The sequence below is a fragment of the Lissotriton vulgaris genome, chromosome 6 (assembly GCF_964263255.1).
Source record: "Lissotriton vulgaris chromosome 6, aLisVul1.2, whole genome shotgun sequence".
Lineage (NCBI taxonomy): Eukaryota > Metazoa > Chordata > Amphibia > Caudata > Salamandridae > Lissotriton > Lissotriton vulgaris.
The window spans coordinates 1,358,338,088-1,358,356,379 of NC_141694.1; the positions used below are offsets into that span (position 1 = coordinate 1,358,338,088).

At 45.1% G+C, this 18,292-nt stretch overlaps 1 protein-coding gene across 1 annotated transcript in view; it reads left to right on the forward strand.

Moving 5' to 3' along the window:
* The window catches only part of LOC147708877 (uncharacterized), a 255,951-nt gene that overhangs the window by 146,741 nt on the left and 90,918 nt on the right, over window positions 1–18,292 (forward strand). Inside the window, exons 12-14 of the mRNA XM_086925794.1 lie at window positions 1,874–1,951; window positions 4,669–4,746; window positions 15,867–15,944. Coding sequence (XP_086781920.1) covers window positions 1,874–1,951; window positions 4,669–4,746; window positions 15,867–15,944 — 234 coding nt within the window. The remainder of the gene's footprint in view (window positions 1–1,873; window positions 1,952–4,668; window positions 4,747–15,866; window positions 15,945–18,292) is intronic.

The following is an 18,292-nucleotide window of genomic DNA, read 5'->3' on the forward strand; positions in this document are numbered from 1 at the left end:
TACGTGCACTTAGCGATGTTTATCGCTCTTCTTTGATAATATGCCCCTTTATTAGTAGTGAGTGCGCACAGACTAATTTTTCAATTAGGTAACGTGCTCTTGTGGGTTAATTTTTTTAATACTCTGGGGCTGTTTGGTGTTTTGCTGTTTTGCTAAATATCCTTTGCAGCAGTAAAAGTTTAGCTTTAGTTTTTAATTATTAGGATCATTCCAACTTTGCAAAATATAGTAAACTGGATCATGTCTCTAGTGTTAGCTAAGTAGTAAACAATTATTTGCCTCAAATCATAATGGAACATACGGTTAGAGGTTCCGCTAATGAGTACAAGTAATATTACTGGACATTTGAATACACTTTATTACAGTACATTTCTATTCTTTTTTCAGAGACTTTAACATTGCCGGTGCTTTGGGTGGGAATAAACACACAGAAGGAGGCGGTGCACACCTGTCGATGGGTGCAGGGTATGTATATCATTATTTAATACTAAACAGCCTATTCACAGGGAAGTACATTTACACAATGTATAGCAAACATTTCACAATATCCTCCTCAGGCGCTATCTGTTATGATTGTTTCATTTCTACCGATATCAGAAGTAACTCAAGGAAGAACTTCAACTTTCACAAAGACAGAACAAAGTTTCACTCAATATCAAAAATTGTGTGTTGTGAGGTTTGACTGCTTTAGATGGCGGCTCCAACCTGGTGAGGCTCCAGCTGAGAAGGAAAAACCTACATTATCCTAACCCTATTGACACAGCCTGCTCGGTTCTCGAGTACGAGTGTGCAGAGGGTTCACTGAACCTCCGCAGGGGCTACTCATGCCTCTCTTGATACACAGACTTGGGGGCATATTTATGACCTAGTTTGTGTTACGTTTGCACCACTTAATGTGTTGCACGTGCAGTGCAAACTTTGTGAGATTTATGAACCCATGCGAGGCCACTTAGTGTGGCCCTGAGTGGCTTTGTAAATCTGGATTGAAGCAGAGAGCAGCAGTTATCAAATCTGCCTAAAAGAGTCTTGAAAATGAAGTATGTTGCTATGCTTCATATTTTTCTTTACTTCTATGGAAATGTACACATACTCTCTTAAACAATCACTTATAGAAACACATACTTATTTAAACAGGAACTCTTACAATCTCTCGCTCTGACATATACTCACTTATATACATCAATACTCACATATAATAGATTAAAACATATGTAGTTACTGATAAAGACACTAGTGAGACAGTCATTCACTCACTAACACACACATATACACACTCATCCACCCATACAGTCCTGCACATATGCTGTCTTCAAAACACATACAAACAGTGAGTCAGTCACCAACCCATGCAGCCACTTATACACAAAGTGAAACACTGATACATATATTTCAATATTTAAAAGTTACTCGCTAATATATGTATTCACTAAGATACTCTTAATAAGGCAGTTAACAAATCATTTTTTTTTAAACATCCATTTACACACTTATTTAACCATAGATTGAAGGTAGAAACTTACATAGAGCTCTAAAAGTCTGTTTTGGTAGTGAGTGGGCACAGACGCATTTTTCGATTAGGTAGTTTGCTGATGTGGTTATATTTTAAGACTCTGGGGCTGTTTGGTGTTTTTCTATTCACCTAAATATGCTTTGCTGCAGTAAATGTTTAGTTTAAGATTTTAGTTATTGGGTTCATTACAACTTTTCAAAATACAGTAAACTGGATCATGTCTCTAGTTTTTGCTAATCAGTAAACAATTATTTGCCTCAAATCATATTGGAACATACAGTTAGAGGTTCCGCTAATGGGTACAAGTAAAACTGCAGGATATTGGAGAACACTTTATTACGATGCATTTTTATTCTTTTTCAGAGACTTTCAAATTGGGGGTGCTGTGGGTGAGAAAAAAGACATGGAAGGAGGAGGTGTACAGTTAATGATGGGTGCAGGGTATGTATATCATGATTTAATGCTAAACAGCCTATTCACAGGGAAATACATTTACCAAATCTTGAACAAACATTTCACAATCTCCTCCTCTGGCGCTATTGTTACTCTGTTACGATTGTTCCATTTCCTCTGATATAACCAATCAAATATACAAACTAAGGCAAAATTACAAAAAAGAAGTATGGCTAGAAAAATCAAAACACCAAACTGACATCTGGCAATCACTATTAGCACACAGCAAATCCAACAATAATGCTAAATTTTCGGCAGAAATAAATAAAATCGCTAATGGAGCTGCTAAGGACTCCAATGCCAACATACTTGAGGATGATTGGATACAGTATCTAGAACACACACAATGCAACAACACGCTCGCATGGAGCCCAACCCCCCAGACCCCACACCCAAAAAACTCCCAAGATGTGGACTCACAGTTCGATGCAAACTGGATAACGCAGTCACAGGTAGAAATAGTACTAAAAAACTTAAGATCAAAAGGCGCACCCGGACCGAACGGCTTACCGAACGCCTTGTTCAAACAAGATCGTCAGTTCTGGGCGGAACATCTCACCCCTCTATTCAACATTGCTTTTCAGCCAGAATGCATTCCTAAATCATGGAGAGGCAGCATTCTCCATCCAATTTGTAAGGCAGGCTCAAGATCTGATCCAGCAAATTATCGCCTCATAGCGCCCATAGATGTTGAGGCCAAAATTTATGCCTCGAATCTGTTGACGGCCTTAGAAGACTGGGTACGTACGAAAAAAATCCTCCCGATCATGCAGACAGGTTTTAGGCCTGGAACCAACACCCTATGCAACCTGCTGGCGTTAAACCTTTTGGTCGACAAAGCAAGGGAGAAAACTACCAAGCTGTACACGTGTTTTGTCGACCTAAAAGCAGCATTCGACACAGTCCCGAGGGAGGCCTTATGGCAAAAAATGGCCACCTGGGAAATACAACCAAAGCTGTTGCGGGCAATTATCAACCTATACTCATCCACCTGGGTAAGAATAAAACTAGGGAACTGAGAAAGAATAACTAGAAAAATACCCACCCATGTTGGCCTTAAGCAGGGTTGCGTATTGGCACCAACGCTGTTTAACATCTTCACAGCGGACCTGGACAAGAGCATCGCGGAGACAGAAAGCGACCCACCAAAGCTAGCCCAGCATAAAATTAGGAGCATACAGTACGCAGACAACATCGTACTGTGCAGCCAGACCCCGATGGGCCTTCAACGCTCCATCACTAAGCTCCACGATTACATCAGCGCACAGGGCCTGCAAATCAACTTTAAGAAAACAAAGATTGTCTGCTTTGCCTCGCGATTAGGGAAAAAACCCTTCAAATGGCACATTGCAGGCAACACCATTGAGCAGACTGCCTCGTACATATACCTGGGTACAGTGGTCGACTCCAGATGGACTCTGAATGACCACCAATTGTACAGAAAGGCTCAGGCAAACAAATTACGTTTTGCACTAAACCTACTTAAAACAAAATTGAATTGCCCCTCCAACTCGCACCTGCTGAAGGTAATAGCTGCCAAGTTTCTACCATCTTTAACTTACGGGTCGGAATTGAACAGGGGTAAGGATGCAAACTTCTTGAACACGCAACAGTCAGAGCTGTTCAAACATATTTTCCACATCCCGAGATTCGTATCCCAATCGCAGATCCGCCTGGAATTCGGCCTAACAAACCAGCACCAAGTCAGACAAGCGGCTATTTTAAAAACATGTTGGAAACTAAGAGCAGCTCAAGAAGACACGCTCATGGGTCTGTGTTGGATGGAGATGAAGCAACAGAGAAAATCAAAAAATGACTGGAACACAGTTTGCGTGAACGCCCTGTCAGAACTAAATCTGGAAAAGGCATGGAATACAAATCAAACCTTCGCGGCTTTTAAAAAAGTGACCAACGGATTCCGCAAAGCAAAGATCATGGCTATTAGATAAAGCAGCAACAGCGAACAAAAAACACGGGTGGACGGTGTTGGCCACGTATGGGAAAATGGAGCCTCAACCTTATTTAGTCAACCATATATCCACGGCCGCCCAAAAGACTCTTCTAAATCTGCGGCTGGGCACCTCCACCTTAAAAGAACATACACCGGCATGGAAGCAAACATGGTCGACCACAGACTGCAGACTATGTGGACAAAAGGAAGAATCATTGCTGCACATATTATGCATCTGCCCCTCTCTGAAAAATCTGAGACGTTACTTTCTCTTTCACGCATTCCGTTTTTTAAAAATTAGATCATGCCGCTCGGCTGTCTTGCTAGCACTAAACAGCCAACAATTGCAGACAGCTTGTAGAGCCGCAAGATTCTGTCAAAAGTCACTGCAGCTAATACAAATTACTGAGAAACACGATACTATAGTGCTGAAGTCGGAGGCGTGAAGTATGATGAACTGATCCATAGAACCCTCTCTGCCCTCTCACAAACACTCCAATTACATGGATTCTTAGAAAGTTTTCCTTTTAACCATTAAAGACTTTGTACTCTTTTTTTAATCATGTATTTTATGTTACAATATTGTAAAGGTTTTAATTAACTAAATACAATAACATTTTCAATTCAAACAGTAAACAATTATTTGCCTCAAATCATATTTGAACATACAGTTAGAGGTTCCGCTAATGGGTACAAGTAAAACTGCAGGACATTGGAGAACACTTTATTACGATGCATTTTTATTCTTTTTCAGAGACTTTCAAATTGGGGGTGCTGTGGGTGAGAAAAAAGACATGGAAGGAGGAGGTGTACAGTTAATGATGGGTGCAGGGTATGTATATCATGATTTAGTGCTAAACAGCCTATTCACAGGGAAATACATTTACCAAATCTAGAACAAACATTTCACAATCTCCTCCTCTGGCGCTAACGTTACTCTGTTACGATTGTTCCATTTTATCTGATATCAGAAGTAACTCAAGCAATAACTCCTACTTTCACAAAGACAGAACAAAGCTTCACTCAATAACAAAAATTGTGTGGGGTGTGGTTTGACTGCCTAAGTTGGCGGCCCCAACTTGGTGAGACTCCAGCTGAGCCCTGAAACACCTACATTATCCTGACCCTTTTGACACACAGTTTGCTCGGTTCTCGAGTACGAGTGTGCAGAGGGTTCAATGAACCTCTGCCTCTCTTGATACACAGACTAGGGGGCATATTTATGAATTGGTTTGCGCCACGTTTGCATCACGCAACATGGTAGCCTGGCTGATGAGGGCTGTTAGCCCGAAACCGGTCCCAGGATGCTTGTTTCCATTCCAGGGAAGACTTGGCTTGGCAGTTCGGGTTTGACTGTTCCCATGAGGCAAAGGGTCAAGACTGATTTGCATATAGCTGTGTCTAAACTGGGGTGGCAAAGTGAGCTAAAGAACGATGATGGATTCAACCCAGATCTGTGATTGGGGGTGAGTGTCTGAAAAGTTTCAGCGCTCCGTCTATCATCTCCTTGTGTTTCCTTTGTTTGCCCTAAGTTGGCAGGGCATGCCCAGAGGTGGGTCCCTTGCTCACTTTTGACACCTGTTTCAAGCTAGCCTGGTTGATGAGGGGTGTTACCCTGAAACCGGTCCCAAGATGCTTGTTTCTGGTCCAGGGAAGACATGGCTTCACAGTTCGGGCTGGACTGATCCCATGAGGCACAGGGTCAAGACTGATTTGCATATAGCTGTGTCTGAACTGGGGTGGTGAAGTGAGCTAAAAACGATGATGGATTCAACCCAGATCTGTGACTGGGGTGAGTGTCTGAAACGTTTCAGCACTCTGTCCATCCTCTCCTTGTGTTTGACATGTGTGTCGCAAACCTTAAGAGATATTTATGAAACCACATGTTAGAAATGGGATCCCTGGCTGACCAGACTGGGGGAACTGGGACTGGGATTTCCTACACAGAAATCTATATAGCTGCCACCACTGGACTCAACCCTCCCTGGGGAGCCCAGAAAATTAAAACTGCGCGCGGGGGATAGTCCACCCTCCAGAGCTAACTTCTCTCTGGTGAAGGCCCTCTCAGCCTCCTCTATCCTCTCCTGCGCTAAGACCTTCTCAGTCTCTAGCCTTTGTTGCTCAAGGGCCAATGTCCTAAGACTCAACTCATGAGCCCATAAGCCATTTTCTCCTCTAAGGCTAACTTCCTATTCTCCTCTGGGGACAGAGAAAGGGATGAGGCGCTGCCTCCTACGCTGGACCCAGCAAGGGACTCCATACCCATGGGGTCTCTACTCTCTACTGGCGTCCAGGTACTGTCATCTTCTTCCTCCTCTTCCTCCTCTTCAGGGCTCCCCACAGACCCACCACCCTCATGGTGTGAGACCCGGGCCCTCTCCTCACTGCGCTCAAGATCTCATTGACCCCTTTGACATAGGATCAGGCTGTTCCTAAGTTCGGACTGAGTGTCTGACTCATCCACCCCTATGTCTCTCTCTTCACAGAACCTTACCAACTCCAACATACTGTATCTAAACAGATCACAGAAATCAAAAGCAGGCTCCATTTTGGTGGACGTTCTAGAGAAAAGATTACACAGGGAACCTAGGGGTCTGAGCTTTACACAGGAGTACAAAATTCACAAAGGTATTCAGCAAGTTCCCTAACCCAGAGAACTCACACTCACTTGTCCAGTGTAACACACCATTCATCCACACATAACCCCCCCTCGGACTTGTAAGGCAGTTTCTACCACCCCTGATTCCTCAACCTGACCACGCGTGACACAGGTACCAAACTCTGGGAGCGGGGCGAGGAACAAATGTACTGGACACAATTATACAATGCTACCTTAGGAGAAGAAATATGGAACTTCAAAAAAACAATAATCCCCAAAATGTGGTCATCTAAAATGCAGAGTTTTGTAGTGTGGCCTGTTGCCACTGCAGTACAACGCAAACACAAATCTGGATCCGCACCACTTGCCACCAATGTTAGAAATGGGATCCCTGGCTGGCCAGGGCTTGCGCCAAAGTCAGTCAGAGACCACCACTCCAAAGTCAGGGCAAGGGAGTTACACGCCAAGATAACCCCTGCTAACCCTCTAGGTAATGTGGCGCGTGCAGCAAGGCTAAACTTGGAGGCTATGTAGGTTAAGTGTTTGCGCGCGCACCCAGGAACAACACCCAAGGCCCACCACAAAGGAAACTCCACACAAGGTTATATATAAAAATAGCCTTTGTATTATACCAAAACACATTAAATAAGAACACACACTTTACAATGCGCCAACAAGCACGGGCAGAATTTACAGGGCATATGTACAAGACAGGGCCACATGGACCACTGTCAGGAATCAGCACTTTTAGAACTTAGCACTAGTTAGAATTAGCACTTAGAACATAGAATATAAATCACTGTAGCACAAAATAGAACATAAAGCACACCACCAGTAATCACTGGTAACAGGTAAGTACCACCTACGCGACCCTAGCCACCTTAGGAACAGGTCACGCAGGGAACCAGGACCTCACTAGCACCACCTGTACTAGGAGAAAAACAACCACCTAAGTATCACAATACCTGTAGGGGTATAAGCACATTACACATGATGCATCACAACACATTCAGAGGTGTAGGGAAGGAAAACACATGATGCAGAACCTACATTCAGCGGTGTGAGAACAAGGCACATGACGCATAAAAACACATTCAGAGGTGCAGCACAGGAGAACACATGATGCTTAAACAACACATTCAGAGGTGCAGCACAGGAGAACACATGATGCATTAACAACACATTCAGAGGTGTAGAGAAACACAATTGCGCCAAACTCACATAAGTCACCACCTTTGACAGTCCTTAGGCCAACTGGCCTTGTTGGGGCTAGGACGCCCTGTGTCCCAATGTCAGGGTGGCCTAAATGTGGCAGCTGCCCACTAAGTGCTGGGCAGCTGTGGGGCAATGGTTGGGGACAACGTTGGAGCCTCCCAGGCTCTGAACAACAGAATGGCCCCCTGAGCCTCTCTGGGCTCGAGCAAACAACAATAGGGGCTGTGAGCCTCTATCGGCTCTAACGAAGAATGCCCAAGGCCGTGGGAGTCCCCCTCCTGGGGACCCGAAATACACTTATGCCCCAGGAGCCCTCTCAGGGCTCTAATTAACCAGATGGGCCGCCTTCAGCCTCTGGAGCTGCACACACAATGCCCCCGTGGCCCTCGTGGGCCTCTGGACTAAGAACCTGTGCCCTTCTGGAGCCCCTCGTGGGCTTGAGAACCACCTCCCATTTGTGGAGCCACTGTGCTTGAGAATAGCTGGGGGGGGAGCGGCCAGCTGCCTTCCGGGGCTGCTCTAACACGCAGGATACTGCCTCCTTCTACTGTAGAATCCCTCTCGGGGGACTCTGACTTAAGTAAGGCACGACAGCCCCTTGCTCTGGAGGGGAGGGGCGGGCACCCGAAATGTGCCCCGACGCCCCCCCTCTCCATCTTGGGTGCACTCACTGGTCTCGCGGCAGCTGGCTGGAGAGCTCCCGCTCCTCGGGACTCTCCTCGGTCACGGTCTCCTCCCGCTCCCCTTACTTCGGCTTCCCCAGACCGGGGGAAGCAGAGGAAGGAGTCGGACGGTCTTCTCTTCTCCGGTGTAGGAGCGCGGGGTGGGCTCCCATCTGCTTCCTGTCGTCCCGCCAAAGTTTGCCTGGCTTCCGGGTCAGACCTCTGGCCAGCAGCCAATCCCAGCGCGGCCTGCGGGATGACGTGGATGACGTCACAGGGGTTTCCCGGGCCGGCCGGCGGTGACAATTTTGCGGGTCAATGCCGAGTGGGCACCGGCTTGTTTAAAATAAGCAATAAATCGAGGTGGGCACTCGATATGGGGCCAAACCAAAGGCACCAGGTCCCTGGCGGTGTGTGCACCTGCCAGGGGTGCAAAAAGCGGCAAAAAGCGGCGTGGACAGCTGCGAAAGGGAAAGTAAAGCGCTTCGAGAGCTCAAGGACAATTTACAGCGCTCCCAGGCGCTAGAGGTCCATAAGTCCAGGACCAGGTTACTTAGGAAGGAGATAGCAAAAGAAGGGGGGCAAGGCTGGGCCCAGAGCCAGCTCACTGGGCCTCCAGGCAGAGAGGCAATCCAAGTGGCAGTCCTCCTGCCCAGCAGCAGCCCCCTCAGGATCCTGGAAGAGAACAAATTGTAAAGGGACACAGCCCCTTCTTATACTGTAAATTCTTTTGTCTGAGGTGCGGGGTGGGGGGAAACCAGTCGCAGCTGGTTTTGGAGCACCCTTTCTATTCACTAGGGAGGCTAGGGTCATTAGACGCACCACAGGGGGCAGAGCCAGCATTGAGTGGGGAAAGCCCAGCCCTATTCAGGACCCAAGTGCACTCCTCCCCAGCCATCAGCATGCTAATCTCCACACTAACCACCGGGCAGACCCAACCAGACTCCTGGAGCCAGGCTCACCAGCCAGCCCCAGCCTATCCCACGCCAGACACATTTTACACTAATATGCCAACTCCTAGCAGTGGCACTTCCACACAAGACACAATCATGCCACATATATCATTGCGAAGCATTCAATCTCACGAGTTCGCACATACCAAACTCGAGCCTGCACACCTCACGCATCAGAAACTACCAGGGACACAGACATTCCCCATGCATTCCTATGGGAGGGCAAGCCAACCTTACTCCACGCACTCAGAGTGCGCACGCACTTTCCACTGGGACACAGTGAAAGTGCGCAGAAACCAAAAATCACTACCTCCAATTCACATTCACAAAGCAAAAAGTTTAGGGGTGAACCTGCCAGAAGGGCCAAGTCCAACACCACACAAGGCCACTTTGTGTGGCCCTGAGTGTCTTTATAAATCTGGAGTGAAGCAGAGAGCAGCAGTTATCAAATCTGCACAAAATAGTTTTCAGAGAGTGGAGGTAGAAGACATTGATATACCCGGATAAATACGGGTTCGTGCCAGCCAGAACTACGTCCCATAATATCCGCCAGCTGTGTCACATCCAGGACTGGGCAAAGGATTGATGTCCCCACGTGGCTTTCCTAGTCCTGGGCTTGGAGAAAGCCTTTGACACTGACCTGGCCATATTTATTTAAGGTGCTGTGACGAATAGGAGTGGGCCCTGCGCTGTCAGCATATACAAGACTTCTATATACGAAATTATCGACCCATATGCGACTCGGCCGACATATCTCTGCACTGTTCCCGATAGCACCTGGCACACGGCAGGGGTGCCCACTCTCCCCACTCCTGTTCACTCTAGCAATTGAACCACTGGTAATTCGACTCCGGGACCTGTCAGTCCTAGGGTGGCCTTGCCCCGCATTTTTTTCCCTTTGCGCCTCATTTTTGCCACCATCTTTTTGTTGGACCTATGCCTCTAGGGCGCCTTACCACTGCCAAACAGTGCTGAGGTGCAGGTGCTCTGTCCTAATAGCATGGCAGCCACAGGCCCCTGCTACTGCAGAGTGGCCATTGAACATACATGCACTAGTAGTTAGGAGCAGGCTGGGACATACTGATACTGTATCTTTGCCGTCCTGCCTTTTTGTCCCATAGACCAACATGTAGAAGCTCCTGGAACCTTCCATCCCAGGGAGGGAAGCGTGACTAGTCAGTTGGGGCACCACTGGACCTGGGGGAACCTCTGCCGGAGTATAGCAGTTGGGCCTAGGGGGGAACCTACAATACTCAGACTGACTGAGCTTAGGCCCTGCTGTACCCAAGATAGCTGAGGGACTCTGCCAGCCTGCTGACCTTGCGCAGTGAGGGGGAAATCCAGGAGACCAACTCCAATGTGCTGCAGGGAGCCAGCCTGCCTCTTATGCCTGCCAACTCAACCCCCACCTTCTCCCCAAGAAACTGCGACTGAAGACCTGCTGTCAACCAGGACTGAGACTGGGAAGCGCTGTGGACTTAACACCTGGACCCCCCCCCCCAACCTGCGCTGTGATTCTTGAAGTGCTGGGGGTCCACAAGTTAATGAGCGCTATGCCCCAAGTCTCCTGCTATTGTCCATGAGCGCTGTGTTCCAAGAACCCTGCAACTGTCCCCCCATGTGATGTGTTAGAGAAGCGCTGTGTGCCTCTCCACTTGCCAGAGCTCCCCGCGGCCGGGACCGATGCAGCGGGAAGCCCCGGGGAGGAGCGCAGGAGCAGCATGGGCCTACCAGTGAGCGCCGTCCCAGGTAAGACCCTGGGAGGGAGGCGGTGCGAGTACTAATAGTGGGCTGCCGAGGAGCCAGGTTAGGGCGGGATGGCAGCCCTGTGACCTCTCCTCACCAAAAGAAACTCAGAACTGGTAGCGAAGGCCTCAATTAGCTCCCTGCCAGCAAGAGCTAACGTGGCGTGCTCCACCCTGACACCTGCGAAGGGCTTCGTTCTCAAAACATCACCAAGGCCTCTCCCATCGGCAACTGAGACAGGCTAAATGGATTTTGGGGCCTGGAACCGTTGGTACAAGACTCCCAGCCCCATATCAGCACTGTCTGGGGACGGTCGTTACTTACTACATACCGCCTCCAGGGAATCCCTGTGTCAGTATATCCACATCAGACCTGCCACGAATGTGCTACTGCCTTCAACCTGTTAGATACATAGAGTGTAAGGCCTGCCATGGGGGTGGGTTATCTGTATTCCCTAGATGTTAGGGAATGTTCCCCTGCATTGAATCTGGGCATAGGAAGTGTTGCCCATAACGAAGATGCGCAAAAGTGATGTTGCTTTTATTGATGTTGCCTAGGGAATGTTGCCATAATTATCTACCTGCATAGGCAATGTTGCACCTGATACTTATATGATCCTCAGGTCTAAGAAATGTTACTTGAATTATTCATATGCATAGGAAATGTTACTGAAATGTATTGACATTATATGCATTCCCCTGAAGTGTTACCTTGATGACAATGCTTACAGGAAATGTTTCCTAGAACTCCCCTGAATAGCAGAAGTGTTGTTTTTCATTGAATTGTTACAGAGGAGGTGTTACCTACCCTGACTTAGTGCCTACGAAATGCTACTTGCCTGAACTACAAAGAGATAAAGAGTCTTGGTTTCTATTGCGGGCAAGTTACTGTCTCAGTGCTTTTCAGGTGCGTTTCAGGTCCCTTCCTGCCTCGCGCCAAGCTACCGTATCGGAATTGGGTCCCCAGTTCTAACACAGATGTTAAACAGGTTTTCATCAGCATGGACCAAAATCCTGCTGCTAAACTGAGGCAGGGATGCCACTGGTGCCCGGTGTAGCATCAGCACTGCTTTTCTTGATCAGGCTGGCTATTCTTTTGGCCGTAAAAGATAAAGCATATTGAAAGGTTTGTGCATCTGTTACCCGAGGCATTCCATGGGATGGATTGGTCTTACTTAACTGAGAGGCAGGTTGGCACCTTCTGCTTTAGTTTCATAGAAAGTACTGATTTTTTGTTCCCATTTAATTCAGTGGTATCTGTCTCTCTGCTAAAACTGTTGATCATCATCCAGAACTTTGAGTTTTTGTGCCAGTAGAGCTCGATCTGCAATCATTTCTCATATCTTTGTTTAGCTTGACAAATTAGTTTTTTTTATAGGTGCTGCGTAGGATGTATATTTTTTCAGGTTGGACAGTCCTCAGTCTGAATTTGAGTGATCTTATTATTTTATTGAGGGATCTTTTCTGGATCTTCAGGTCCTTTGTGAACCAGGGTGCCTTTAGCCATGACTTATTTCTTCTCCATTAGTTTTGGGTTCTTTAGCACACTTTTTTTTAGGTAAGCCTTGTTGTGGGTTTCTTGCAGGTTTTAATAGACCATCCTCATCTCATGCACACTATTGGTGACTCGTGCTCTTTTCTTTGTCTTTTTTATGTTGCTTTCCTCTAAATGTCTTTTGACAATCTGTCCTGATGATGGCCCTGGTCAATTAAACCTTAGGGGTTGAAACGTCGACTTATTTATTTTCATAATATGGACAGTCTCAGTTGGTTAAACACCTATTTTTCATACTTGAAAAGTTGCAGTTGAAGGCAATACCTCTACATGTATTGTTCATTAAATGCAGCCTATTATTTTGGATGTCATGTCTTTTATTTTTGTATAACTAAGTACACAGATTGCCAGCCACACACTTACTTAAATCCTCTATTTTTGAGGGAACAAACCATAAGAGACTTCCTGGTTCGTTCGGGTATATCACTCAAAACCCTTTTATTATTTATTTGTTTTTTGTCTTTTTTCAAGTATTGATGTATGAAAGGGACACCTTATCGTTTTGTACACCTTATATACAATTATTTGCAATTCGGGATTATTTACAACACAAACACATACACATAACTAGTTGTATTATACAAAGTGAATTGCTCTGATATATATACACTCAAATATTCATACTGCGAAGAAAAAATCATCCATAATTCCATAAAGACCAGAGTCAAAAGTATAAACTTGATGACAATCATAAATCAATGAACTACAGTTGAATGTAGGCAGTTCAAAAAAGGAAAAATAGACTTCAAATTAATTCATTCAGTCCATTCAACCAATAAATGGCTAATCTTTTTACGCGTAAAAAGATGAGCCATTTATTGGTTGAATGGACTGAATGAATTAATTTGAAGTCTATTTTTCCTTTTTTGAACTGCCTACATTCAACTGTAGTTCATTGATTTATGATTGTCATCAAGTTTATACTTTTGACGCTGGTCTTAATGGAATTATGGATGATTTTTTCTTCGTAGTATGAATATTTGAGTGTATATATATCAGAGTAATTCACTTTGTATAATACAACTAGTTATGTGTATGTGTATGTGTTTGTGTTGTAAATAATCACGAATTGTAAATAATTGTATATAAGGTGTACAAAACGATAAGATGTCCCTTTCATACATCAATACTTAAAAAAAGACAAAAAACAAATAAATAATAAAAGGGTTTTGAGTGATATACCCGAACGAACCAGGAAGTCTCTTATGGTTTGTTCCCTCAAAAATAGAGGATTTAAGTAAGTGTGTGGCTGGCAATCTGTGTACTTACTTATATTAATGGTCCAGCTAGCCCCACGTCCCAGGACCTGACTCCCCCATTCTTCAAATTTTATTTTTGTATAGCACCTATTTCTCACCAATTCTTCACTGCATCGTTAAACATTTTTGCACTGCGCCGTTGTAACTCATTGTGATTGTGATTTGCATATCTAAACTTATTTATTGAACCTTGTGTTGTGTGCAGCTATTCATTTCATTATTTGCTTTTAATACACTTTGGTTTACCTGTTTCTTTTTCTTCTCCCAGGTCAACCCATTGTTTGACATGTTCCTTTTATTTTAGCATCACGTTGAACCTATTGCACTTTATGTAGCATGCTGCATGCACTAGCTACTCATATGATCAGCCCTGGATGTTATCCTTAAAACTTCCCTTGTTTCCTCTACAAAACGTTAAATAGTCTACCTCTCCCAACCCCTGACGAAGAGCAGCAAGCTTGAAATGCATTGGGGATGACCACTGTAATTATCTGGCAACTAGACCAGACATTAAACAACACGTTGTGATCAAATACTGTGGAACTGTAAACATTTCCATAATAAATAAGAAGTGAATTGGTTTTATCCTAGTACGACTGTCTCCACAATTTTTCTAAAAAAGCCTGGATAAGTGTTCTTTTTGGTGTCTAGCTCATGAAACCCCAAAGAGGGATGAAGCATCTAAAAGACATTCAAACATATTAGATAAATACATTATAGTACTGGATCGCGTTTCTTTCCTTCAAATTGCATTTTACCTAAGTAAAAAAAACTCAAAGATGTTTAAATCGTTTCATCACTGTTGACGGAGGTAGTTTTGTGAAAATATGAACAAAAAACCAACCACAACATATAATTTCCTGCATGGTTAGAATTTTCACATCAATGAATTAAAGTGGTCTATCTTTGATAGGCATTACTAAAAAGTAAAAGTATTTGTTCAGAAAAAAATAATAGGGGAAATAAAGGTTTGTTGCTTAAAGCTTCCTAACTATAAAATATGCCAAAACCTACCCTAATGAAACCCAAGAGAGTGGAACTCAAATGTGGATGGATCAGGAAACAGATGTGAAAGCTCACGTATAAGTCTAAATCTTGCCACCTAAATGCAAACACTTTTTTAAATGTTTATTCTTAGTATTTGTATTTTGGGTATAATAAGTAAAGGCACTAACCTACTACAACTAATCGAATGCCCATTGTTAAGTAATTTCTCAATGTCAACACAAAGGTCAACACAAATTTCTGTGTCAACACAAAGGTTATTGCTATCTATTGGAAGTGACGTGTCATTTATGTAATTTCAGCACTGCACGAAGGTTAATAAAAATTAGAACATAAAAGAAGAACTCACACCACGCTTTAAAAGAAGGATTTGTGATACAACTTCAAGTATGATGCATTGGTATTTGTTATGCTTAGTTAAGGATTGCCAATATAGAAACACAGTCAATTTGATGGCACTCATATAGTAGAACATGAGGCAGCACCTGCAAGAACACACAGCTACTGTGAAGAATCAAAAGTAGAGTTTTAATTTGTAATTCAGCGATAGACGCCGATAAACAGAAACGCGCTACGTGCACGTAGCGATGTTTATCGCTCTTCTTTTATAATATGCCCCTTTATTAGTAGTGGGTGCGCACAGACTACTATTTCAATTAGGTAATGTGCTCTTGTGGATTAATTTTTTTAATACTCTGGGGCTGTTTGGTGTTTTGCTGTTTCGCTAAATATCCTTTGCAGCAGTAAACGTTTAGGTTTAGATTTTAATTATTAGGATCATTCCAACTTTGCAAAATATAGTAAACTGGATCATTTCTCTAGTGTTAGCTAAGTAGTAAACAATTATTTGCCTCAAATCATAATGGAACATACCGTTAGAGGTTCTGCTAATGAGTACACTTAATACTACAAGATATTTGAATAAGCTTTATTACTGTGCATTTCTATTCTTTTTTCAGAGACTTTAACATTGCCGGTGCTTTGGGTGGGAATAAACACACAGAAGGAGGAGGTGCACACATGTCGATGGGTGCAGGGTATGTATTTCATTATTTAATGCTAAACAGCCTATTCATAGGGAAATACATTTACCAAATCTAGAACAAACATTTCACAATATCCTCCTCAGGCGCTATTGTTCATCTGTTATGATTGTTTCATTTCTACCGCCATCAGAAGTAACTCAAGGAATAACTTGAACTTTCACAAAGACAGAACAAAGTTGCACTCAATATCAAAAATTGTGTGGTGTGAGGTTTGACTGCTTTAGATGACGGCACCAACCTGATAAGACTCCAGCTGAGAAGGAAAACCCTACATTATCCTGACCCTATTGACACACAGCCTTCTCGGTTCTCGAATACGAGTGTGCAGAGGGTTCAATGAACCCACCCAGAGACTACTCATGCCTCTCTTGATACACAGACTTGGGGGCATATTTATGACCTAGTTTGTGTTACATTTGCACCACTTAATGTGGTGCATGTGGAGTGCAAACTTTAAGTGAGATTTATGAAACCATGTGAGGGCACTTTGTGTGGCCCTGAGTGACTTTGTAAATCTGGATTGAAGCAGAGAGCAGCAGTTATCAAATCTGCATAAAGAGTCCTGAAAATGAAGTATGTTGCTTTGCTTCATATGTTTCTCATAGATTAAAGGTAGAAACTTACCTAGAGCTCTAAAAGTCTGTTTTGGTAGTGAGTGGGCACAGACGCATTTTTCGATTAGGTAGTTTGCTGATGTGGTTATATTGTAAGACTCTGGGGCTGTTTGGTGTTTTTCTGTTCACCTAAATATGCTTTGCTGCAGAGCAAGTCATCCTTGTGGCTCCGGACTGGGCACGAAGGTACTGGTATCCCGAGCTACTCAGCATGTCAGTCGATTCCCCGATTCTTCTGCCTCTCAGGAGGACCTTCTGTCGCAGCAGCAGGGGACGGTCCTCCACCCGAACCTGTCCAGTCTCCACCTCCATGCTTGGAGATTGACAGGCGACAGTTGAGGGCATTTGACCTGCCTCCTGAAGTTTGTAATGTGATTCTGGCAGCCAGGCGTCCCTCCACAAAGTCTGTATACGCCTGCAGGTGGAACAGATTTGTGGCATGGTGCACATCAAAGGCTGTGGATCCACTCTCTGCCCCCTTTCTGAGGTTCTCCTCTTCCTTCTTTCTCTTGCCCTGCAGGACTCTGCTCTGGGCACTATCAAGGGCTACCTTTCTGCCCCTTCCGCCTTCTTAAGCCTACCTGATCAGCCTTATTTGTTCAAGTCCCCGATTGTAAATAGGCTCTTGAAGGGCATCACTCATATGTTCCCCGCTGTTCCTTTCGTGATGCCCAGTGGGACTTGAACCTGGTTCTGACTTACCTGATGTGCACTCCTTTTGAGCTGCTTCATAACTGTCCTCTCCGTCTTCTTACCCTTAAGACTGCTTTCCTGGTTGCCATCACCTCTGCCAGGAGAGTGAGTGAGCTCCAGGCTCATTCCTCCAAGCCTCCATTCCATTCTGTCCATCCGGACAAGGTTGAGTTGCGGACAAGACCCTCTTTCCTGCCCAAGGTAGTCACAGCCTTCCACATCGGGCAGTCCATCACCTTGCCCACCTTCTTTCTGCCTCCACATCCCTCTAAAGAGGAAGAGCGGCTCCACCGTCTGCACCCAAAACTTGCGCTCTCCTTCTATCTTGACCGCACACACAAGTTCTGGGTGGACGACCAGCTCTTTGTTGGTTACGTGGGCGCTAAGAAGGGATGGGCGGTGCACAAAAGGACCATCTCTCGGTGGGTCGTCTTGTGCATCAAGGCATGCTACTCTTTGGCTAAAAAGGAGCTTTGTTGGGCTGAGGGCCCATTCCACTAGAGCCACAGTGGCTACTACTGCCCTGGGCCGGGGAATCCCCTTGCAGGACAACTGTCAGGCAGCTACGTGGGCCTCGCTGCACACGTTCGCAAGACACTACTGCCTGGACAGCCAAGTCCGGAGGGATGGCTTCTTTGGCCGTTCCGTCCTCCAGGACTTTCTGGTGTGATTATTGGTTCTCAGACCAACCACCGGAGTTGGTATTGCTGGGGTATCTATTCTAAGGTAAGAAATCTAATCTGTTTCTTTCAGATGCACAAGTTACTTACCTTCGGTAACGATATATCTGTAACAAACAGTAGTTAGTATTAGATTCCTTACCGCCCCACCCATCCTCCCCGTTCTGCGAACCGATATCTAGGGTTAAGGTCATCCCCTTTCAGGGCCCTAGTTTCGTGGCACCAGTGTTTGTTTTTATCATGGCGCGGAAAAGCTGTGTATAAGAACTGACGTCAGCGCTCGAGGGCGGTGTCTAAGTACTACGGCGACGTCATCCCGGCCCCAACGACGACGGACGCGGAGCCGCAGTCG